The sequence below is a fragment of the Ambystoma mexicanum genome, chromosome 1p (assembly GCF_040938575.1).
Source record: "Ambystoma mexicanum isolate Mex_15411 chromosome 1p, UKY_AmexF1_1, whole genome shotgun sequence".
NCBI classification, from domain to species: Eukaryota; Metazoa; Chordata; class Amphibia; order Caudata; family Ambystomatidae; genus Ambystoma; species Ambystoma mexicanum.
The window spans coordinates 542,339,933-542,364,274 of record NC_090921.1 but is presented as its reverse complement, the minus strand read 5'-3'; the positions used below and the strand labels follow the sequence as shown (position 1 = coordinate 542,364,274).

The 24,342-nt window shown below is 46.3% G+C and overlaps 1 protein-coding gene across 1 annotated transcript in view; it reads left to right on the top strand.

Moving 5' to 3' along the window:
• Window positions 1–321: 321 nt before the first annotated feature.
• MEX3D (mex-3 RNA binding family member D) overlaps window positions 322–24,342 on the top strand; it is a 56,050-nt gene continuing 32,029 nt past the window's right edge. Inside the window, exon 1 of the mRNA XM_069649474.1 lies at window positions 322–1,194. Within this exon, the coding sequence (XP_069505575.1) occupies window positions 693–1,194 (502 nt within the window). The 5' untranslated portion in view covers window positions 322–692. The remainder of the gene's footprint in view (window positions 1,195–24,342) is intronic.

Here is a 24,342-nt window from a genome sequence, read left to right as displayed (position 1 = left end):
CAGCGGGGATCTGGCCATGGTAACACCCTGCCAGTCTAGTGTAGGCTGGGGGAGGGGCTGAGCCCTGCCAAGGGTTTAGATTGACAGAAGAGCGCAGTCTGGCTCATAGAAGGGGCGGTGGTGAGGAGTCCTGCTGTGTCCTGGCTCCTCCCACGGCCTTTGCCGCAGCTGCCCATGTGCGTGTCCTCTGAACCCATTGTTGTGTTGCTGCTGGTGTCATGCGTTGACAGCCGCGGCGCTAAGGGCGGGGCCAAGGGGGGGAAGGATGGGGGGGGGGGTGCGGCGCGCGCCAGCCTACTGGGGTGGGGGGAGGAGGGGCGCGCGCCGGGCCAACAAGCGACCAACCAGGGCCAAGCTCGGTTGCGCGCGCGCCTTCCCAGCCCGTGTTTGTATGTAATGTATGGGCGCGTGCCTACGTGCGCGCGCTAAAGAGACACAGAAAGGGGTGCGCGAGTCCGTGAAGCAGGCAGGGCGGCGCATACACACAGGAGGACACGGACGCCGGGCAGACAAAGGGAGAGACAGGAGCGCGAGAAGCTGCCTGCACGAGGCCGGGAGCAGCAGCGCGAGCCTGCGGCACGAGGACAGCCGAGCCCGGGCGTCCGCAGCGCGAGCCTTCTCCCGCTCCTACAGACTCGCCAAAGCCTGCCCCTGCCGGTGCGCCTAGCCGGCTCCCCGGGGGCTCCCCCGCCATGCCCAGCTCCATTTATCACCCGGAGGGGGAGGCGGCGGGCAGCCCACGGCTCGGGGGCCCTGCGGCTGGGGAACCGCGGGGGCAGGAAGATGAGGAGACCCAGTCTGGCTTGGGGGCGTCCGAACCGGAGACCGACAAGGAGGGCGGCGGCGGCAGCAGTGGGGGAGGAGGGGCCGGGGAGCCCGAACCCCCTGAGCCCGAGGACGCCTTCCGCTTCGCCTTGGGCCAGCTGTCTCTGCTGGGGCTGGAGGAGGGTGCCGATGAGCTGGATGATCCGGGGGCCGACGAGGAGCTGCTCTTGCTGGACGCAGAGCCTGGGAGTCCACCTTGCGAGCCGTCAGCCGCGGACCTCTTCCCTGGCGGCGGCTTCCCGCAGCTCGGGCACTCGCTGCTGGCCGAGCAGATGAGCATCATCGGCAGCCGCAAGAAGAGCGTCAACATGACCGAGTGTGTCCCGGTGCCCAGCTCAGAGCACGTTGCAGAGATCGTGGGTCGGCAAGGCGAGTATAGCGCTCGGGGGCTTGGCGCCAGTGCTGGGGCGGGGGGCGCTAGGGCTGTAAGGGGCTACCACAGAGGATGCATAGAATAGTCTCCACACTGACCATCTCTGGGGGCAGCGTTGACGTTACCCTCAAGGGGGGAGGGCGATGCTGCACACCACGCACTACTGCATTTCGCACCCCTGAACTCCATAGGAGTGACAGCCTATGCCGGGCAAGGGGTTGGGGTCTCTAGGCCATCCAAACTCGGGATGCTGCTCTGTACCGACAAATAAAGCAATGGGGGTTTTGTCAAGGCAGAAGTACTGAAGGGTAACGCGGGGATGTGTTGCTGTACCAGTAAAAGGTGGTGCCAGTCATGACCTGAACCGACCTCGCTGGATTCCTGCATTGTCTGCCTCTGGGTGGGTCCCTCTTCAACACTGTTCTCTATGGTGACTTTTATGCTGCCCAGTTGGAACGAGTAGGGGTTCTCTAGGGCTGCGTTGTTACTTTCTGCTATTCTGTCATATCGTCAGTGTGACATACATGTGCACCCCCCCTGAGTCGTGTATGTTTCCAGCTATGAATATTATTTTTGGAGTAAGTCCCCAGTAGATGCCGTTCTCATATATACACGGAGAAGCGTTTTCATGTGATTGCACCTTGATAGTACCGACACCTGTCTGGAACGGGATGATACTGGGCCCAATAGTGGGTCCCTCCAATCTCCTTGAACTCCGAAAGAAGCGAACCTTCTTTCATTCCTATCCTCGGTATAGTTACTGTTGCTTCTACCCACGATAATTTTTTTTTTTTTAGCACCGCAAGACGTGCAGTTTTTTTGTGTTCTTCTTTTCTTTATCTGGAAGCATTTCCTTAAGTTATTCACTTACCAACCCGTTGTAAGTTATTGGGTAAAGATGGATATCGAGCAGTGTGGCGTACTGAAATGACATTGAGGGGTAACGCTAGTAATTCTTTAACAAGTCTGTTCTCGCTGACTTTAGGTGGGTCCATGTTAACTTGGAAAGGTGCGGAACTAGTTTGACGTGCAAAGCAAGGAAAGGGGATTTTCCTTTTTAGAACAATAAAAAGCAAACCTTCTAAAATGCTCAGGGCACCGTCAAAATAAGGCAATTGGGAGAAGTTTAGTTTGTTTGTGCCAGACTCCCACAAGATGCTTTGTAGACGTACAGCGTGCTTAATACCAGAGACCAGTCACTAGGGTCTCCGGTATTAAGCGTGATGTAAAAGATTAAGCATGGTTTCTCTTGGCGGTGAGTTTTTTTTCTTTCTGATGCCCTAACGGGAGATGGCCTCGTCAACCCGGCCCTTTTTAAGCATACATTTTATTTTATTTACTTGCATTTGTATAGCGCACTTGCAGCCCAGGGGCATCGAGCCGCTGTTACAGGAAGATGTAGGACTCGGTATTCAGGGAATATACAGAAAGTATACATTTGACCAAAGGTCTCTTGGTTACAGGATGCAGGCAAGGATACAAAGGATGCATGACATGTTATAAAGATCATGGCCTTGCCTCTTCACCCTCTTAATTGCAGCAGCTCTTAGTGCCACCAATATGTGCACCTGATGCCTCTTTTCTAGCATCCATTCAACTTTGGTCCATCGCCAAGCTCAAACATGTTACGTTCTAATCCCTACACTCTCTCTCTCTCTTTCTCTCTCCGGTGAAATGCTAATGAGTTACCTTACAAATATACCAAGGAGTTTTTCAGAGCACTTGAACTGTTGGTAACTGCGCTTAACTTCTTCATGAATCAGCAGCCAGTTTATAGGAACCAAAAGGCACGTGCTCTATTGCCCCAAGTCTAATGGTTGGGCTTTACGTTGGTATCCTACCATATGGCGCTTATTATACGCATTGATTATTCTTAGTTTTAGTCATTGTTTCACACAATTAATTTTTGGTCCACACTCTTGTTTTAATCGTGATTATTTAATTTGTGAATTAATCACCAGAGGTGCCGACACGTGTTTCGACCTACAAAGGTCTTTATCAATGCTTGAGTTAAGGTGTCTGAAGCATGGAAATTCTGGTGGGGCCAGTTGCCAAGGGTGGAGATACAAACTTGGTAAATCTTGCTACATTGGGGCTTGGCTCCCTCTGGCTTCCTGTCGCTCGATCGATCATACTTCGGACACCTTAATTCAAGCATGACCAATGAATGACTAAAACTAAGACTAATCAGTGCTTATAACCATGTGTTTAGGCACCATATAGTAGGAACCCAACGTAAAGCCTTACATTAAAAATATAGTTTAATTAAATTGTACCCACTTTTATCACCAATTGATTGCCAATTACTCGCTGGAAAATTGATTCCATTCACTTGCGAATACTGAGGACAATCCACTTTGCACCCGTACATATCTCTGAATCCACGTTGCAAATGCTCGTGTAGCTGCAATGCTAGGCAAATGCACTTGCACCTGACCGAATAACGGGCATGCAGCTCTTCACAGGCAGAAAATGCTTGCTAAAGCAAGTATGCTTTTAGAGCTGATCGATTTGGTTCCTTTGGGACTTCTTCACTGGTATGCAGTAGTGCTCCTTATAACAAGAGACCGGATTCCAAGTTCTCTTATTGGCACATAAAGGTGGAGCAATGCTGTGACCTCTGTGCCTGGAAAACTATATTTAAATTGTCCGAAGCAAGGGAATTCAAATGTCAATAGAAATTGGATGTTCTCTGCTGCTTGTCTATTTAGAAAGGAAACGTGCGCTTGATGTTGATGAATTGGTAAAGGAACCAAGAGTAGAGGCTTGTAGATTAATGCGTGCGGCTGTGGGGGTCGCAGAAGGAAGAACTATTAATATCCCTTGCAAATAGCAGACCCTTGAAGATGCTGCGCAAGTAAATGGTCAAAAGAAACCATTTGAATAGACCTGTGTTAAGCCAACACACACATATAAAAAGCCTAAGCTGGCAAAATATACTGCCCCTCTTCCTGCACTTTATTGGCTTTTAAACCTGTGTGTTACCAGTTGATGCTTGAATTTACAAGGCTTAATCTACAGTCCAAATGGAATGCTGACTCTTGAGACCCGTGTATTTGGCAAATGCCTGGATATGTAATCCTGAGTTGGGGAGTCCCAGCACCAGAAGTTTGGCTTTCACTGACTTGCCACCAGCATTGCTGATATTTGGGGGAGGGGGGTACGTAGAGCTGTAATGCACATAGCAGGCCGAGGTACACCCAGGCGAGACTCGCCACCACACTTTGTATCTTTATGCACACAATGCCAGGTGTCTCGGACACTTGACTAAATTGATGCACACGAGCTGGCATGTCTTTATTTGGTACAACTTGAGCAATTAAACATTAAGCTGATACTTGAGCCTGCCATTCCCATCAAATAGTCCAAGCAAGCCCTTTATGGAAAATGCATTCTCTGCTGTTAAACACAGTGCGCTTTAAAACTCGGTTGTTTTAAGTTTGCTGCTGCTTTGTAAACTTCAAAAGAAACGTAAGCATGCTGCGGGTTGAGAACGGGGGCTTTCAATTCTCTGGCGAATGCATAGCCCTATTTTGACTGCCCAGAGCAATCGTCTTGGGGTCCTGAACCGCATGGACTGAAAACCTTGAGTTTAGAGCTCTGGAGAAGAGTTGGCGCTTACTTCACCTGTGTAAACCAGCCCCATGGTACGCAGTAGGTTCTGGATTTGCATGTTGGTGTTGAGGCAGTATGTATGGAGCTTGATTTTGGCTGATGGGTTCGTTTCTTTGGGGAGACATCAGCATTTTGAGTTGTTGGGATTGTGATAGTGAAACGCATTGAATCAATCTTGTCCTTTTCCGAGGTCTTCCATGATCCCTCGTAACGCCGGGGGGTGGTGGTTATTCGGAGTTGCCGCTCTATAATAGAAAGGTCACAATGGATCTGCACTACCTTAGGGTGCATTGCCTACACTTGCCCCAGACTCATTATACAAAGGAGTTGCCTAACGTGTGGATGCTGGATAGAAATGGGGTGGGGTTACTCTCTGTCCTGCACCCGTAAATGCTGGGGCTTATCTGCCACCTAAGTTTAGCGTCGTAGTACATAGAGATATGTATACATGGCTTAAGTGGAAAGGAATGAACGCCCCACCCCCACACATCTCTATACAATGACACTCGTGGCCTTAACCCTTCTGTGCACAAGGTCCCCAATTCGATAAAACCCTGTTCCTCTGCTAAACATACGTTTCACACTTTGTTTAATTTTGTGAGCGGTGGGCACACATCTTGAATCGAACGAGTAACTTGTGTGCTGGAGCTGGAACTTTAACTCCTTGCGTTAACGGGAATAAAATATTTTGCGCCGCACGGTACTTGAGCTCTTCAGAGGGCACTTTAAACGTCACAAGCCATGTTCAGGGATAAAAACTTGCATTGACAGTTTTCTCTTTGGTTTTTTTTTTAAGCTTTTTTATTTAAGCAGCCACTTTATTTGCTGCACCGTCTGGGAGTAGAATCCTTGGTAGTAGGGCCACGGTCAATGTACAAAAATATCATGCAGTGGTTGTAGGGGCCATGACGAACACCCACCTGGACTATTGGCATACCAGCCAAGTACATATATAGCATGGAGAAGGCCCAGAATGCAGCGGTCAGATTGGTGGGGCAGTTGGGGGAGAAAAAGGGACCAGGTTTCTTTGTTTCGTAGATCCCTGCACCGGCTGGCGGTTGAGGACCGAATCCATTTAGGCTGTTTAATCTACAAATGTATGAATGTGCTTGCCCCAGAGTATCTTGGCGCTAAGGTTTACCATCCTGAGCATTGCGCTCAGGAGACCAGCTTTTGCGGAAGGTCCCACACTCTACATTCGTCTCCAGAGGTGAACAGAGATTTGGAATATTTGGACCTAAGCTTTGGAATCATCTCCTGATGGAGATCCGAGCTTGTCAGTCTTTGGTCCAGTTTAGGAAGGTCTTAAAAACCCACTTGTTTAACTAGACTATTTCTGCTCGGGGATGGCATGTGTGCACGATTTTCAGTATCTTGTATGTTTTTAGTCATCTGTGCCCGGATACAGTTAAGTGTGTCTTGGAGAGCAATATAAATCAGATCATGGTCTTCTGGTTGAGCATATACAGTTTCATGAAGAAAAAGCACTCCTTTGTTTATGCAAAAAAGTGCACCAGTTTTTTTATTTTAAGTCTCTTCTCCAACATAACCTGTGGACTTTCAGTGGCAGACATCCCTTTTGTAATCCGTTTGGTTTAAGTTCTCATCCTTCCAGTGCCTTCTGTTGTGTTTTCAACAATTCGTGCTGAATGGGACCTTGTATATGAAAAGTAAGGGACATTGCTTGTCTAACTAGGTCTGTTATGTACTACACCCATCTGCGTTTTCACCTCTTCACAATTGCTGAAGTAGTACAGGGTAGCTGTGTCTTTAAGCTATTTCTTTTAGCATTCTGCCGTTTCAGTGTCGTAATGATCACTAGATGCGAAGGTGTTAGCTTGACCTTTTAATTTATAGAAGGACTATAAATAAAGATCCAATGGTATTTGTTATCTGCCTGACCTACATGTCTTCTGCAGCCTCTTTACTTCCTGGCACCTATAGGAGAACGCCTTTGGAATACCACCGCAGTCCTGCCGCGATATGTGGCCTGTTCAACTAACCTTGCATGATAACTAGGATAGAAGGTGAATGTGTTTGCCAAGCGAGACCTGAATTACTTTAGGTGTTGGGAACACTATTCCGTCTAGGGTTTTAGATCTATTGGGTGAGATTGGTAATATCTTTCCTTCATTTGAAGATGAAAAGTTTGGGTCTGTTTGTGAATACTGGGCAAGTGTTTTGGTGGTAAACCATTGAAGTATGCCTTGGATCAAGACTAAGTTGGACATTCTTGAGACCAGATGAGTCTGACCATTAGCATCCATAATACAACTGGGGTGGGTGTGTACAATGTTTTTCCCCTTTAGTTTTCGGACCTCACACTCGCCTCTGTGCACATGGCCCTGCAGATTGCAGTTACCGGCCAACGCAGGGGGTCATACTTTCAATTTAAAAGCCACCCCCAAAAATTATATATATATATTTTTTTTCTTTCTTACATGGATGCCATTAGCCCGTTGTCACCCTATGGAATGCACCCTGCCTTTTAAAAAATCTTTATGGTCCCTGAGAATCTCCCAGAACTCGACCCATCAGTGTAAGCTTTCATATGTACACTACTACTTGGTCTGCCCGAGTTAGGTGTTTTGTGGTGTTTATTTTCAATATATATATTCTGCTGTCTGGAAACACCAGATCCGTTTCTAAAAGATGAAAGCGACTCTGTTACTCAGAACTATAACCCTTTGAGTATTCCATCTGGTATTGGTGAATAGTAGTACATGTTCAAACCCATGGGGCAAAAGACATGCCAGCTACTCTAGAATGGGTAGACAAAAGCTCAGTAAAAGATGTATTTCAAAACCCCAGGCAAAAATCTCAGTACGGGTGGACGATATATCCATGCGTCGCCTTTCCATGGTCTGTGGCAACTGCCCCTTCCCTCTGCTTGTTTTCCCCTCTAGTCCGTTTCCTTACTAGACCAAGGTCTGGGGTTAGGGGCACAATAAAAACCAGATTCCAGACAAACCAAGGCACCAGTAAGGTTATTTTTGCACAGCTTAAAAGCTTTTTAACATGCCATATCCAACAGTGTGTTCTTTTAATTTTTTTTTTTTTTCCCTTTTCCTGGTGGGCAGAGGTTCAGAAGGCCAGCGCAAGGTAGCCGTCTGGACAAGCCGGACCAATCGAGGTAGTATTGGCGGCGATCAAGAATGGGAATCGGAAGGGATGACAGTGATCGAAAGCCCACAATGAGCACACAGTGAAGGACACTTACTAATTACTCAGTCGGGTGTACATCAAAAATACATATACACTTATTAAAGGCCGTTTAAAGCAAACCCAAGCAAGGATCAGCAGTCAAACTTGAACCAAAACAACACTACTATTAAACCTATATACGGATACTAATGGCCTAAATGAATGGCACACAGTAAGGGTCCACAACTTGTAAGGAAAGGGATCCAACCATGCAAATATACTTTAGGCAGTTCTTCACTTGTCAAACCCTAACTAAGAGGCAGTCCAATCCCTAAAGTGGAGCCTTGTGCTCAAAAGTACTTTTGGTGAAAAACAGGCTCTTGCAGGGGCTGTTGCAACTCCGGAAGGTGGGTGGGGCAGTGAAGAATAAGTACCCACTATCCGGGATGGTCTCCCCAAGAGGGCAGAACAGAATCCAAGAGTTGGGAATAGCTTGGTAGCACAGGCTACCTTGATAAAGGTGAGTGGCCCTCGGGGGACACACGTGCGTTAAAAAAAATGGATGGATGCGCCAGTGCCGCCAGTAAGGATTGCAAGTACTCTCCGCCCCAAGGCACACTCTGGGCCAAACATTGGCAGTTGAGTCCTCTTCGTTTGTGTGTTCAAATGCTGCAATGTGCAGTTCTGCGGCTGAGTTCCAGGGTTGCTTCCGGGTCGAAACGGGGTAGATTTCTCCTCTCCTGGTGAAGGGATCAGCTTGCTTTCACCGCGCAAGCTGGTCAGGTCACTGGTTGGCCCAGGAACACTTCAGAGAAGGCTTGCTTTCAGGTTAAGGTGCCATGAATAGTTGGTCCCACTATTCAAATGAGTTGAAGCACCTTTGCAGACCTAAGTTTGATCAGAGGCAGAGGGGTCCTGGGGGACAACAGTGGGTTCAGGGTGCCAAACCTTGCAGCGGGTCCTCGACTCAGCTTCTTGGTTTCAGGTTGGTTGGATCCTATCCTAGGTTCAGTGAACTCGAAAGATCGACCTGGTATGGGTGTTTGGGCCCTTCTCTTATCCAGAATCTCCTTGGTGCCAAAGCGAAGAGGACCCAATGAGACCTGCTCGCACACCACCATGCCAGATGTGGGCCAATCACAGGCCACTTTGGTCCCAGTCATTCCCAGCAATCCAGACTCTGGCACCGAGGTTGTGTATTGGAACTAGTCCGTCAATCCCACATCCTGCAAGCACACAAGGCATGCAGAAGCCTTCAAAAGCTTGGCGCTTCACTGGAGAATGCATGACCCAAATAAGGACTGTCCTGGGTCTGCTCCACCTGGGGAAGGCAAAGGGACAAAATGGCTACAGGACAGAAAAAAAGGACCAATGGCCACTGTCTAGGGCCAAACGCAGTAAACATGATATGGACCGAAAGAAAGGGGTAAAAGTAACACCTGCTCTGTCCAAGGCACATTGTACTTTTACCGAAAAATCCTTTGCCTTTATTTAAAAAAAAAAAAAAAAACGGATGGACTGCCCCAGCACACTGTAGTGTAAGGTACTCTGTGCACTGGTGAAATGTTGCAAGAACTTGCATTGCAACACAGTGGAAGGCTAAGGGAAACAAGTCACCCAATACTGACTGACTTTAAGGGCATGTCAGTTTCCCCATAAAAGTGAGCGAAAATTCAATTGTGCAACAGAAAGCTGTACTCCTGTCAAAATCAGGATAGTGCAACATGAGCAAAAAGTTGGGGCGGGGGGTAATCTTTCCTAACGCCCACTTTATTTTGGCGTATAGTAAGGGGCCAGTTGTGCCATATCGGCACATACACCTGACCGGTTCTTGGCGCATACCCTGTAATTCCAAAATATGTATTACAAAGTAGGGTTCATTTCAAGAATCTTTTTGTGTCCCTTTCTCCAAAGGTTTATACATAAACATTTTGGACTAACATACGAGTGTTTGGGTCATGGTCTGTCCAAGTGGGTACCTGGTCATTGAGTCGTGCCTTTCATTAAAGTTGGGCTAGCCTGAGGACCTCACTGGTGCTGCGTGCATACATATACATCCACCACGCCATAATTTCCATCCCTTCATGTGTTCACGTATTTAAAGCTTCCTCCATTTCTCTTTTCCTCCTCCCTTGTTTTCCTCCAGCAGACTACGGTCTGACCTCCATGCAAGAAACAATATTCCCCGGAGCTGTGACATGGATAGACCTCTTGAGACCACCACTGTGGTGCACTTTAAAAGCTTAAACTCATAACGTGCACGGCTTAATCTTTTCTGTTACATAATAGACCCAAAAACAATTTAGTGCTGCATGACATTTGGCATATAGCTTCTTGTGCATAATTTGGTATAGTTTTAAAATTATGAAAGAACATGGTTATTTACATATTGATCCAAAATGACTTGATAGCCTACAGAATTCCTTAGGATACCACCAGCTGTCCTGGGTATTCAAAAGTAGTTGCAGTCTTGTTTGTCAAGCTAACCAAGCCCTGGTAGCTTTAAGCCCGACCAAGTATTTCAACTTTTAGTTGTTTTAAGGCCCTTCTATTTCACAGCTGAACCCCCCCCCCCCCCCCGCTTGAAGATCCTTGACCTTCGCTTCTATAAGATTTCTGCAATGCGCTGGATGACAGAGAATGCAAGTTAAAGGTTAAAACAGTCGTGCTGTTTTGCTATTTGAACAAAGCCGCCACTGACATTTTTGAAGGTCCCTTTATTTCAAGATGGCTCATGCTTATGAGTGGGTACTGTAGTTTTCCTAATGCTAAATGGGTGCACTAATAACTAGACTTGGAACTCTAAATTGCCTAAGGGCTTCTTTGCTCGGATGTCTGGCTGGTGGGTCATGTACTTGGTTGCTCTAACCACTTACTGCCTGGGGATAATTAAGAAGATTCACTTGTCTAGTTCGACTCTTACTTTACTTTTGACAGGGGGGGTTCGACTCTTACTTTACTTCTGACAGGGGGAGTCCTCTTACAAAGTTGAAAGCTACTAGCCAGCAATAAAGCCACTCGCCCCTTCAACTGTATACATACAGATGGCACACCATTTGCTACTCAAGAGTCAACCATCACTAGCCAATGGCGAGTGACAACCTAGGACCTTGCCCACATGAAGGTCGAAATAGGAGTTAAAGTAGAACACATTGTGGTTTTGAGTTGCTGCAAACCTCTGCTGTGTATAGCCATTACAAAGCATATAAGTGTACTCGCTGCTTTACCAGTTTCTTGCGAGCAGAACGACATACACCCCCCCCCTCTGCCTTTGATCAGACATGTTTTTTTGCAGGGGGGTGCGGAGGGGGGTAGAAAGAGCCATATTAATGTTATTTTTAGTATCCACCTTTGCAAAGACTCCATGTTTTCTCCAACTCTCAAAGCAGACCAGCTTCAACTGGCTGATGTATCGCTACCCCAAGTGGAAACTCAGTCGCTACGACCCCCTGCTCTTGGCAATCCCACTGAGGCTCTATTTGGCCAAATGTCGGGTGCATTTCACGTTTCTTTCAAACTGGCCGGGCTAGTCTTTTCCCATCCGCCCCAAGGGTAGGTCTTACTAAGCTTTGCTGCTGGTTATTCCACCACACCGTTAAATGGCCGTTTCTCCAAAGGTGGGAGGGTTCAGCAGCATTCCCCACATTGGCTTGCATTCAGTAATTTCCATTGAAGTGCTTAGTAGCTAACCAAAACGACTTGTAGTATTCAATTTTCTTTTAGAGTGTGCTATTGGCGTAACCTATAAGCCAAAGCTATTGCATTGGAGTACAGATGGGGAGAAATGGCATATGAGGGACACAACGCTTGTAGGGGTTTGGTTATTAGCACACCCATTGACTGGCCCTGCTAATCTTTATGGCCGTTTATTTTTATTTGTTTATATAGCGTTAAAGCCCACGGGCATCAGAACGCTTACATATAGACAGGACAACAAAGAATGAAGACGGGACTAGGCGGAAGAGACCTGGATTAATTCAACGGGGTACAGTGTTTCCAGGATTTACTTAAAAAGTAAGGTTTTGAGTTTTTTCCTGAAGATGAGATAGTTAGGTTCAAGTTTTAGTGAAGTGGGTAGGTCATTCCATTTACCGATGACTATTGTCGGGAAAGCCTTGCCGAGACCATGTTGTTGTTTTTTAGTGGTAATGGTTTGTAAATTGCCTATATTTGATGATCTGTGCTGATCCCGCATGTACCTGCCCAAAACGCCAAACGGGTATTGACAGTTACTATTAAGTATCAAGGAGAGCATAAGGACTCTGTAAGATATGCTTCTGGACCAAGGCATCAACAATAGAGCATAATCTATTTTTCAGCAAAATTCTCTGTATGTATATTGTGTGGTTCCCATGTACTAAAGAATCAAGGTCTAAATAACCCTGAAGTGATGTGTATTTATTTGTATATCCAATGTGATTGTACTATTGTATATTTTTGCACATTGTCGGTCCATTGGTGACTAGCACTAAGCACTTTTTTTTGAAGCACTGTTCACTTAAGTTTTTAGGTGTTTGTTTTTAAAACCATTTTCTATTTAAATTGTTTTATTGTAGTCTGGTCTGGTTGTATCTTCCATGTACTTCGTATTGACACTGCTTGAATTGGGTTGAAAGTGTGATAAACCCAGAATTCTCCAGTGAACTGTGAATCCAAACCTATTATAGGCAAATGAGCCCCCCCTTGTTTTTTGTTTAAGAAGTGTCAGGTTTGCTCCTTGGATGCCTTCACACATACCTGATTTCCCCTTAGATGTTTACACCTGCCCATAACGCCACCTCTTGAGAACTTGACCTCTCTTTAATTAAGCCGTTCCCTCAAACTTTGCACTCAAGTGCCTGCCAGTGTTTTTTCAAAGCAGTCTTCTGGGAGCCAGTGATTTAATTGGAGCTGTAAATGAACTTCTGGTGTATATCTTAACCAGGTCTGCCTTCAGCCACTCTTTAGGGACTGCTATTAGATGGGTAGGCACTGGAACCATTTTACACCGGGTGCCCTCAATGGCCACTTAATACCACAGCGGGAGTGCCTAGCAAATGCCTTATCCCATGCCTACACAAAAGCCCAAACTGTTGGCATTGCCAATGCTTGTTTCCACGTGGTTGCATGTAAGGGCCCATCCACCCTGTATTATGTTTTATTAGTCTTTTATAAGGATGGGGCCAGCAGGGTAAACTTCGGCTCACAAGAGTTGTCTGCATTGGGCAATGTGGTCCGGCCTTAAACTGATTAGTTTGCATTTTAATTATTTTTGTGGGGTGGGCAGGGCGAGTACAAAGCAATGTATTCATATTGTACAGAGGTTCTACTGCACAGATTTCATGAGGAATGAAGGCATGCCTCGGCTAGTTTTGCTTCTCTGCCTCTTCATTCTGGATTTCTCATCTTCCAGATGTGCTGCAGGGAATGAAATTTAAGACTGGATAGGCGGGAGCTAAAAGCAGCTCTTGTGTATTGAGAATTAACTAGCAACCATGGATCACAAGTTGCTAGTCTGCAAAATTAATTTCTCATATGTAAAAATATAACTGCTTATTTGTGGACCCCCCGCCCCTTATGCTTTAAACATTAGGACCCATCTATGCAACATTTATTTGTCGATTGTCCCAAATGCAGAGTTAAACTCGCATAGGTGTTCTGCATCAGTTGGCCTGGCTGGCCAAAAGTAGCTCCTGGTACCTGTTGGTGTTAAGCTAACCTGTGTCTTCTGGATTACAAGCAGGAGCTAAATGGCTCCCCTCAATTTCGAACCATGGGTTGTATACCGGATTCTGCATCTGAAAAGACTTTCTGGCACACTTGTCTGATGCCCTGTTTCCTTCTGAGCCGTTTTACTAGTGGAATATTTCATCCTAGCAAGCCGCTTTATCATAAACTGCTGCTGTACATTTTGGTGCATGGTTAGATTATGGGGGGTGCTTCTTTAGTCTTCATTAAGACCGAGCAACGAGGCTGCTCCTTTGTGAGAGCCAGCCGTGCTGTGATTAGTGTGGTGACATCATGTGAGCAGGATCCTATTAGCTATTGGTCCCAGCTCTCTTGTTCCACTGCTCTTTCTAGGCATCCTTCAGGGAGTTCTGCTGTGTAATTGTCTGGAGTTTTAAAGGCATGTGCGGAGTTCAATGGCAGTAGGTAGATTTGCCTGATATTGGGTGTTCGATGTCGAACTTGCGTAACATGGTCAGGGTAGCATTTGAAGAGTGGGGAGTTCCAAGAGTATTTGGCAAGTAGGGGTCAATTATTTGAGGTATCATAAAAACCCAAGTAGGGTTTCCTTCCTTGCCTTTATCCTGTGTGGGTATTCGGTGGGATTGCCTTTTTATTCTGTGGAGTGTTTGGTGGTCTTCACTTATTCAGCAAGGGGATTGGGAGGGAGCAATGGTCACTCAGGCGGCACAAGGCAAACCTAAGTGTCTGCTTCACGATACCATACAACTGTATTCCTTGTGGAGGGTTGCCAGAAAGCTACTGTAGGCGTTCTAGTGGGTGTCTGAAATGTCAAGGTTTAGGTCACACATTGCACCAATGCCTGCATTTCAGTAGTGATGCTGTTATGATGGACTACATACGTCTCCAACCCTTTTACTTTTGGTACCTAAATACAGTTTAAAGTATTCACATGGCAAATAGTACCATGGTGAGAACACATTGCTTTTCTGGTGCAGTGCTGCATTTCTTTTGCTGGCTTGACTGACCTGCCATTTTGCCCAAGTTAAAAGAAAAGCACAAGAGGTCAAATTCTAGTTGGGGGGCGAAGTGTCGCAGGCAGTAGATTAACTTCCTAACTAGAGGAATTTTAAACACTTTTTTCCAACATCAGCATTGTTGCAAATCAAATCCTATCGTAATAAAATGGGGGTATTCTGGCGTATATTTGTTTAAAGTCTGACACACGAATACACCAATGAGCTGCCTTTTTCGCTATGATACCCTTTGTTTCCACCCTTTTCTTGGGTTGACGCATCCCATGTTCTCCTCCAGTTGGATCTGAGACATTTTAATTGACTTTTTAGAAGTAGCAGTTGGGGGAAGTGGTGGCGTGAAATCGCCTCTTTGCCAAGGCCAGGCATAGGTTTTCATCTCGAACTACGGCTGGCTAACCCTTGAACACATGAGGCAGTAGGCATTTGTCCCAGACCATCCTGTCTCCCTATCTGCCAGCTACATGCTAAAGTGGACTGCCTTCTTTTTTGATTGTGGCCACTTTTCGATTGTGAAAGGCATAATCCCATCATTGAACTTTTTTTCTTAATTTCTTCCAATTACTTACAGCAACCTTTGAGGTGGGAGGCCGCATTTGCCCGGTTTAGAAACTCGTGCACTTGCACAAAGTCGAGCATGTTCCTCAATCTTTCCACGGGCATTTTGTCTTCTACAGATGGCTATGTTCGTGGTCTATACTTTCTTGGCTGCGCTGTCTTGCAGAAACATTTTTTTTTCTCGTTTCTTTTGATCTGCTTGTATACAGGGTGGGTGCACGATTGTTGGGTCTCCTTTTCCACTTGAATTATCTTAGTGGAACTGACGGGTCATTTATACTTTAATGTGTGGTGCATTGGTCTGCTTTTCGCCCACATCTGGCTCAGTAAATCTGCGTTCTTGTGCCTAGTTTGTGGTCTTTTTAACAATCTTAAGTTTCTGTGGTGGTTATCTAGCCACAGAACAACTTGACCTCGCTTGCCCTTGTCGGGATCTGCCGAACCCAATAGTTAAAGGTTTCTCTGCCTAATGAACTCTTGATCAAGTTTCTTTTGCCTTAATTGTGAGTGGCACCCACATGCACCTAACATGTTACCTGGTGGGGTGCCATCTCAGTTGGGTCTTGGTTGGCAACATATCTGTCACCATCGTCAAAAACTGTCCTGTGTGGGGGGAGGGGTAGAATTGGAAGGACCTCTGTTGCAGTAGGACGCCCCACCCCACAATCTGCCTTTCAAGACAGGCATTCATGATGGATTTATTCCAAGTATTTTCGAGCTTACCTTTTTTATTTCACCTGAAGCCAATTCTGGTTTAAGGGGGTCTAATGGATAATGTAATTGTCATTTGTATAGCGCCTTTTACCATCGATATGGTCCCAAGCGCTGCAGGTTGAATGAATGCTTTTGGACGGAAGTCCAGGTGTGGGAAATGTGTCAATTCTAGAATGCATGTGCATTTTAGCCAATACAAAGGTAGGGGTGGCCAAGTTCCTGCTACGTCACTCCTATCAAGCAGGAATGTGGATGGGTGGTGATGGATAGTCTGGAGAGTACGCGAGAGCAGGAAAATCATTGTGTGCAGCTGTTGCTGCAGTCTAATTGCAGAGGTGTTGTGCAATGTTTGAGTAGTGCATGGTGGCAGATGCGTGTGAGTGGGTAGATGTGCCTTCAGCTAGGATCCAAAGGCATGGAGTGTGATACGTCCTGGCTGGTTCTTGGTTATCTAGATTTAGAGGGGGGCGAATTCAAAGTGCAGCTAAATCCTGGCCATTGCCTATAAAAATGCACCTAGTAAAGTATTGCCTACCCTCAAAAGATTCATCTAGATGCAAACGCACTGTCTTGCTATGGAGTGCAGCGAGATTTCAAAACCGTGTTAAACATTGCATGTTAGTGATGTGGTAATAAAGTAGTGACAGGTTTTAGAAAGCACAGCACTGGCTATTCTCCCAATTCCTGAAGGTGCCCAGTCAATGCTACCCTGGGACTCACTCCTAAGGGTGCTTCCTGCGGATGGATGGTGGGAGTGGAGCAGGGAGGGCAAGGGAATGGAGGTGGCTGTGGGAGCCTCGGCCAAATGCTACGATGATGGGAGGAGAGTGGGTTGGTGGGAGGACGGCAACAGAGGACTACACCACAAAGGCAGTGCCTCCTAGAAGCAAACCTGCGCAAAAAACGGACTGGAAATTGCACTAAAACGCAGGCCAATCCCTCCAAAAAGAAACCCAAATAGGCTGAACTCTTTCCCAGGTGTATAGGATGGCTATGGAGTAAATAAAATGGAGGGGTGGGTAATGTGGCCAGTTTAACTTTGGTGGCAGGTGCTGTAATTGTGTATTTAAATGTGGTTTTATTTTTTTTCCTTCTCTCGGGTCACCACAGGCAGACCGTTTCAGTGATGTGCAAGTGCATACTTTGGTTATGTGAGCCTCCTCTGGTCTTCCAGTCTCAAGAACCCAAACTCTTTTACTGCTTTATAAGAGTAATGGTTTCCTTCAAAGATGAATCTTCATGCTTGGGATACATTTTGCGAAAAATCAAAGGCAACCATAATTCTGGACTGGGGACCAGTGAACCCTTTTCATTGACAATGGTTCCTTCCTTTGCTGGTTCCCGATTACATTTTTTAATTTCTTTACAAGAAATGTTCTTCAGTCATCTGAACAGAGCTCGCCCACTCTATTCAAGTAATCCTTGTCTGTTGCCTGTAAGGTTAAGGTGTAGTGATTTGTTTGTGGTGTTTTTTTTTATTTTTATTTTTTTGGGCCAATATCACTTGGTGCAACTAAAATGGTTTTGGTCTTGTCCAGGTTGTTTTTAAATTTTCGTCAGCCATGTGCTCCCTGGAGTGAGGCAGTTGAGGGTGGTTTTAGTTTCTTTCTTGTTGCTAATTTTAAAAAATGTGTCTGAATAGCTGTAACACTTCATGTTTTTAATGTGCCTTGTAAGGTGGACCATCTGTACGTCTGGGCTAAAAATGTGCATTGGCCACTGACTAGGGACTCTTGGCAAGTAAAAAAATGGTGTATTGTATGTAGAATTTAGGTGGCAAGTGACTTTATGCCCGGCTAGTAGCTTGCAACGTAAACATTTTCCCACGGGGTTCATTGAAAAGTGTGATTTCCATTCTTGCAAGACTCGCGTTTTGGCTGAGTTGAATATACACGAGGTAAGCCAGTTGCAGTTGGACTCGGTCACTGTAACGTTTTGTAGATTTCTTAAAAAGTCCTTATTTGTGATGTTGGGTTGACTTTTTATAGAAAGATGCTAAGATACCTGGGAATATAAAGGACACAGCGATAACTTTCCCATATGGGTAAGAGTGCCGATTGTGTCCGCTTTGGTTTGAATGTTTCTGTAGAATAATTTTTTTTTTTTTTTTTTGGCTTGGTCTGGCATAACGAAGATTTGTTGGTTGTGCTTAATTCCTGCTACTAGTGAAGAGTTAATCCATTTGCAAAGTAAAGCTCTTGTGGGGGGGATAGGGGGGCTTTCTGTGCCTACGATCTGTTTAGATGGGCAAGTACGCAGCGGTCCACTGGTGTGCTTAGATTTGCTCTCGTTCAGCACTGGTATTGTGAACGTTTTCACAGTGGATTTCAATAGGTTGAGCAGTAGTCTTGTGGTTGGGTTGTCATTGAGTAGTACATTTGTGTACCTGTGGTGAGTCGGTGCTTTGTTGGCTGTCTTTCACCTTATATTGGACTGATTAGTGATGTAGTTTCTGGGAGGGTGCGAGTGTTCAGAGTGACTGGTTTCGTATGTTCTTTCTGAACATTTCTTTGAGTGGTGATTCTGCTAAATTGTGTAGTTTCTTGGCCTTCAATGTTGCTCCTTGAGGTGTTACTTCTGTTACGCTCTGATCTGCTGGGTTGTCTTACTGGTTATTTCTTCTCTGCTCTCAATCCTCTCCTTCATTGTTTGTAATTTGTATAGGACGGTTGTGCTGCAGAGGAGGCACAGTGACGCTGTGATCGGCCGTGCAAGCCCCTGACCCCAACGGGCAGGCCAGCGGTTCTGCTACTGGGACGACACCTGGCAGCACTAGAATGGCCAAGTCGCACCACACAAAGCACACCTCCCAAGGCCTAAAGTTGACCACGACACAGACCGGAAAGCCACACGTGGTATCAAGGGGGATGTCCGAAATGTCGCTGTCCTCTAGGCCATTGCGGTTGCCAAACGACCGGCCCCCGAAACAGCCAATCCTGTCAGTTTCTGACACTGTGTCTAAAGCCACAAAATCGTCACATGCCGACGACCGGGTGTTTGGAGGCCTCCTCACATGCCGACTGTCGAAGGCCTCCTCGAAGACTACACCAAACTTGAAAATCAGCGAGCCAGATGCTGTTATATAGCCGTGTCAAAAAACCATAAGTCTTTGAGGACCCAGGGGGAGAGGGCACGATTTTGGAGGCTATGCACCATAAGAGCCCCTGCACCAGAACACCCAACCCTCTTTCCCCCGCCCTCCTCTTGCAATCCCAAGTTCGTCACAATGGACAGAGCACATTTAATGATCATGAAGCTAATGTCCAATGTCCTCTGTCCTCTCTCGTTAATCTCTTTGATGTCCACCTGAGGTCTTGCAAAACATTCAGGGTGTTCACACAGCCGGCCAGTAACTACTCAAAGCAGGGCAGCAATTACCCAGTCTTCTGCCAAGAGCTTTCACAAGCATCCACCTCGCAGCAGAATTTAGGGCAGCATGCTTATTGTTAGACCATGCAAGACTCCCAGGATCCTGGAACTTGCACAGACCCTGGCGACTAAGAGGACATGGGTGATGTCGACCAATATTATGACTAGTATGTCTATGTCTTCCAGTCACCAGATCATCCAGACTCGCCAGTGAATAACCAAATACAGTATAATGACCTAAAGACAGCAGAATATTTTAAATTCGACACACAAGTTGACAAGGACTTTCTTGAAGACCTAATGGGGGATAAGAAGTCAGCAACCCAATTTATTCCCCTGCTGCAATCGGTACAGAGGCGCAACAACCCTCTCTGCTTACTCCTTAACACGGACAGTCAACCCGTGCATCGAAGTATTTAGGCCAGCCCCCACTAGACCCCTCCCAACCCCATGCCCCTCATATACATCAGGGGACAGTTAAAACCTGACTTTTTAGTGGTCACGACTACGAGAAAGGGAGCAGAAACCCCTCCTGGCATCTTCCGAAGCACCTCCTGATAAGGAGAGTAAAAAGGCTTACACTTGGAAGAAAGGTAGCCTCTTAGCAGCTCACCAGACTAGAATTGCTAATAACACAACTCTATTAGCTAGTTGCAACTGTCACAAGTGGGATCACATTGCCGAACAACTAGCATCGGTCCGAGAGCCCCTCAAAAAGACTGTCGCACTCCATAGCGGGTATGCAAATGTCAAACTACACCTGCTAAGAACAACTTGGAGCTTGAAACCCAGGCAACCCTCCTTTAACGTGCCTTTAGAACCGTTTTGTTTGGCAAAGCGGTGGAAGATGCTCTAAAGAGCACAAAAGAGGAATAGGACACACTCCATTAAGGCAGCACACCAACAAACTCTCTGGGCAAAGAGGGGACTATAATTCTTGCTAAGGCCAAACTGCTCAATGAGCTTCAAATTATAATCGGTGGGCAAAGCTCGTCCTGGGATTAGTCACAGGGACAGTCTTCTCAACAGGAGTTTCAACGACGCATTTCATACTGTACCCACGCATGGGAGGGAATCTCCTCAGACACTTTGCACTGTGGCGGGCCGTTATTGCATAGATCTGATGCAGCAACCACCCACCAAGACAAAGGAACACCTCCTAGGAAGAATGCATCCTGTTGGAAGAGGTGAAGGCGCTGCTCCTATAGGACGACGTAGAAATTGTCCCGGCAAACCAGGTAAACCCGGGTATTTATTCAATGTACTTCCTTGTGCCAAAAAAAGACATTAAGATGCGCCCTAGCCTTAGACCTGCGCCCTACAAACATTTGTCAAACCAAAGCATTTTTGCATGACAATGCTACAGGAAGTAATCCCAATGATGAAGCAGAGGACTACATGACAACCTTGGATATGAAAGATGCATACTTTAATATTTCAATGTTCCCAGCGCACAGCAGATTCTCGCTAGCATTGGGTCCCAGTCCTATTCTCTCCAGGACCGCCCACGTAGAACGCCAAGAGACCATGTCAAAAGCTTTCTGCGCATCAAGCATGACCGCAACAGCTTCTACACTCTGATCGATTCTAGAAAGGACGTTGGAAAGTCTCCTCATGTTGAGGGACGTCAAACGACCAGGTACAAAGCCGCTCTGATCATCGGACGAGGTGGGGCATAATAAGAAGGAACCTGTTTGCCAGGGTCTTAACAAATATCTTCGTATCCAGGTTCATAAGGGATAGTAGCCTATACGACCCACGTTCGTCACTGGGCTTCCCGGGTTTGAAGAGGCCCGTTATGAGTGCCTCACGCATTGTTGGGGGAAGGATGGACTCACGAGTGCCTCAGACCAGACCTCGAGTAGTCTAGGCGCTAGTATGGCTGTTTTCCTGATAGAACTGAGGTGAGCCCGTCTGGACCGGGGGCTTTACCACGGGGGAGATTTGTAATGGCTTTGACTATTTCATCCAGCGTTACTGGGGGTTCAAGTTATTCGCATGGACTGGGATATGAGGGTCATGAGGGAATTTGCTCAAGTAGGTCTCTAATATGCTGGGGTTTGTGTTCCTGTTGTGCGGTGTATAAGTTAGCATAGAATTGGGAGAATACTGTAAGTATCTGTTGATCTGACCACTGTGCGATTTCCTGCTCATCTCTAATACATTCTATATGGGTCCTGCCCCCTTTGATTCTAAGTAGTCTAGCCAGTGTTTGCCCGGGCCTCTCGCCCTCATCGTACTTCCTCACCACTACAGGTCGCATTAAATATTTTCTCTCGCATAGCATGGTATTCAAACGTCTCTAGCTCCGCTCTGATTTGGGCCAGTTTATGTGGCATTGTATCAGCCTTGCTCTCGCGCTCTAAGGCTTTGAGTCGTGCTTCAGAGCTTTGCATGTCGTTCCTAATGGTTTTTAGCACCTTCTTCCCGCGAGATGGCCATCCTCCTAATATAGACTTTGAAGGCCTCCCATCTGACACCAAAGGTGGTATCCTGCTGTGGGTTGCATTCAAAGAAAGTTCTTATGTCCGAGAGGATCTCAGCTTTGAACACTGCAGTGCGGTGGATGAGGGGGTGGGGCGGCCTTTCAGGCTAAGTATCTCTGGTGCATGGTCCGAGAGGGTGCGGGTTAATATGCTAGTGTCAGTGGTTTTACCAATCAAGTCGCCTGTGGTCAGAAATGGGTCTATTCTGAAGGTCCTATCATGGACAGGAGTAAAAGGTATATTCATGCGACTGAGGGTGGAGGTAGGGGTGTCGCAGTATGATAACCTTGCCAAATGACAGTATATCATGGTTAGTGCTGTATAGCAGGTGGAGTTAACTAACGTTTAAAGATCATAAATTATCCGTATTTTGAAACTTGTCTCTGCACATTTTTAGCTGATCCTCCAGGAATCTAAGGCGGCTGCAGATTTGGTCTTTCATAGCACTCACTCGTTGACCGCCTTGAATGAAAGGGTGACTAGTGCAAGTGTTAAAATGCACATTTTGAGCAATGAGCTTGCTTCTCAGTCACAGGTCATCGCTTTGAAAATCGACCTTGACCTGCATTATTTTGGGACCACATGGCATGGGCATCATGATCCCTCGCTGCGATCAGTCATAAAAGTTTGTTTTATCCCATTAAAGGGAGAAAAGTCACTCAGTGAGGTCTGAAACTCATTGTCATTGTGTTTCTTTTGTCAATGTGATAGCCAACATACACCCGCCGAAAGGTTGCATATTGATCAAATCACTATAGCTTGTTTACGATCTGATCTGCCTGGTGTATTATAAAGGTCTGATGTTGGAGTCCCACAATCTTTTTGAATATGACAGTTCAAATACATATCAGCACAAATATGGCCTAGACCACCACATCACCATCTTTACCATTTTCCCTAGGTCTGAGCGCATTAGGACCCTTGTCATGTGAGTTGAGACGGAGGAATGCTGTCATGGGTGGTGTCACAAATCGAGTATGGACCTGAGCAATATCTCGGCCTCATTGCTCTAGATACTTCAAATTGAAGGTAGAATCTGTCCTGCCTGAGTGCAGTGCCATATGCATGTGAAGGATCAAGCGAAGCAACAGCGCTAGTGCCAATGTGTAAATCTACACGGAGGTCAGTGGGGGGGCGGGGGGAGCAGTTTATATGCTAGCACAAAGCACTGATAGTCCCAGTGTTCATACAGTCACAGAGCTAACGTTTATTGTGGACATGCATCAGAAGGGCATCCAGTTAATTCCCCCCCCCTTTGAATTCTGGGATGTGTAGTTCCCCTGTCTTTCAAATTGGTGAACTACAAATCGGCTAATCTTTAACCTGACTCTACTTATCACAGAGCGGTCACAGCATCAAAGCTGCATTTACTAATGTGGCCTCATTTTCCCTAGGCTCTTGTCTGCCAAACGCCACATCCCAAAGTACAAGATCAAGCATGCGCAGCACTTGCTTACTGCAGCCTTTCCAAATCAGATTGAAAAGCTCACTTAATGGCTGCAGGCCCTAAAACGGTATACCGGTATAAACGTGACGGTTATTGTTCAATTAAGCTGTTCACAGTATCTATAACTGTATACTGTTATGCCGTTACGCCCCTAGGTGGAGGGTCCTCCAAACATCGCGTAGCCCAAGAGATAACATGTGTCTGTAGTCACTTAGCTGCTCGCGACATGACCCTTGGTGCTGTACCGGACCTGTCCAGATTGTTATCGAGTATCAGATTCATGTCCCCCCCCCCCCCCCTCACCCACCCACCCAGATTACAGAAATACCAGAGTACCCTATCAATAAAAGGCAAATCTTATTGTAGAATTCGGGGCTGTAAGTATTAACCAGTAAGCACTCTTGGTCTGCTAGCATGCAATGGTGAATGACTTCTGTAGCTATCCAGCTTTTCTTCAGCCTGAATTTCACACTTGTGTTTAACAGTTAGTACACCCCTGGATTGTGTAGAGTATGTGGTATAGTACCTGTTTGGGCCCCAAGAAGGTGCGAGGCTCGATGCAAGGTGGCTAAGTGCATGTGTCTCCTGCAGCAGGAGTACCTTCATCCCATGTCTAAGCGCATATGCTATTATCTTGCGTGCCTTTGTGAAGTTACATACCCCATATATTGTAAAAAATGTGTGTTCGAAAATGGGGCAGCCAAAAGTTGAAAATTACACATTTAGCTCAGTCATTATCCATTAAGTTGTCGCTGGGGGCATGCAAAGGTATATGTGCCTCTATAAATTTCACTGCCTCTTCAGGTATCATGAAGAAATAAAGTTTGTTATTGAATCTGAATTTTAGCCGGGCCGGGAAGCGTATAGCATAGGCGACATTACTTTCTCTGAGCAGTTTCTTGACTCCAAGGAATTGGCAGCGCTCCTGCTGCACTCCTGTGGAGAAATCCGGGAATATTCTCATGACCTGGCCCTCCAGTCTGAGCTTGCCCTTTTCACGTGTGAGGCAGAGAATTTGATCCCTGTCCCTGTGGCTCAGGATTTTAGCTATAATTGATCTTGGGAAGTTACCAGGTTTAGGGCGCGGAGTCAATGCACGGTGGGTTCGTT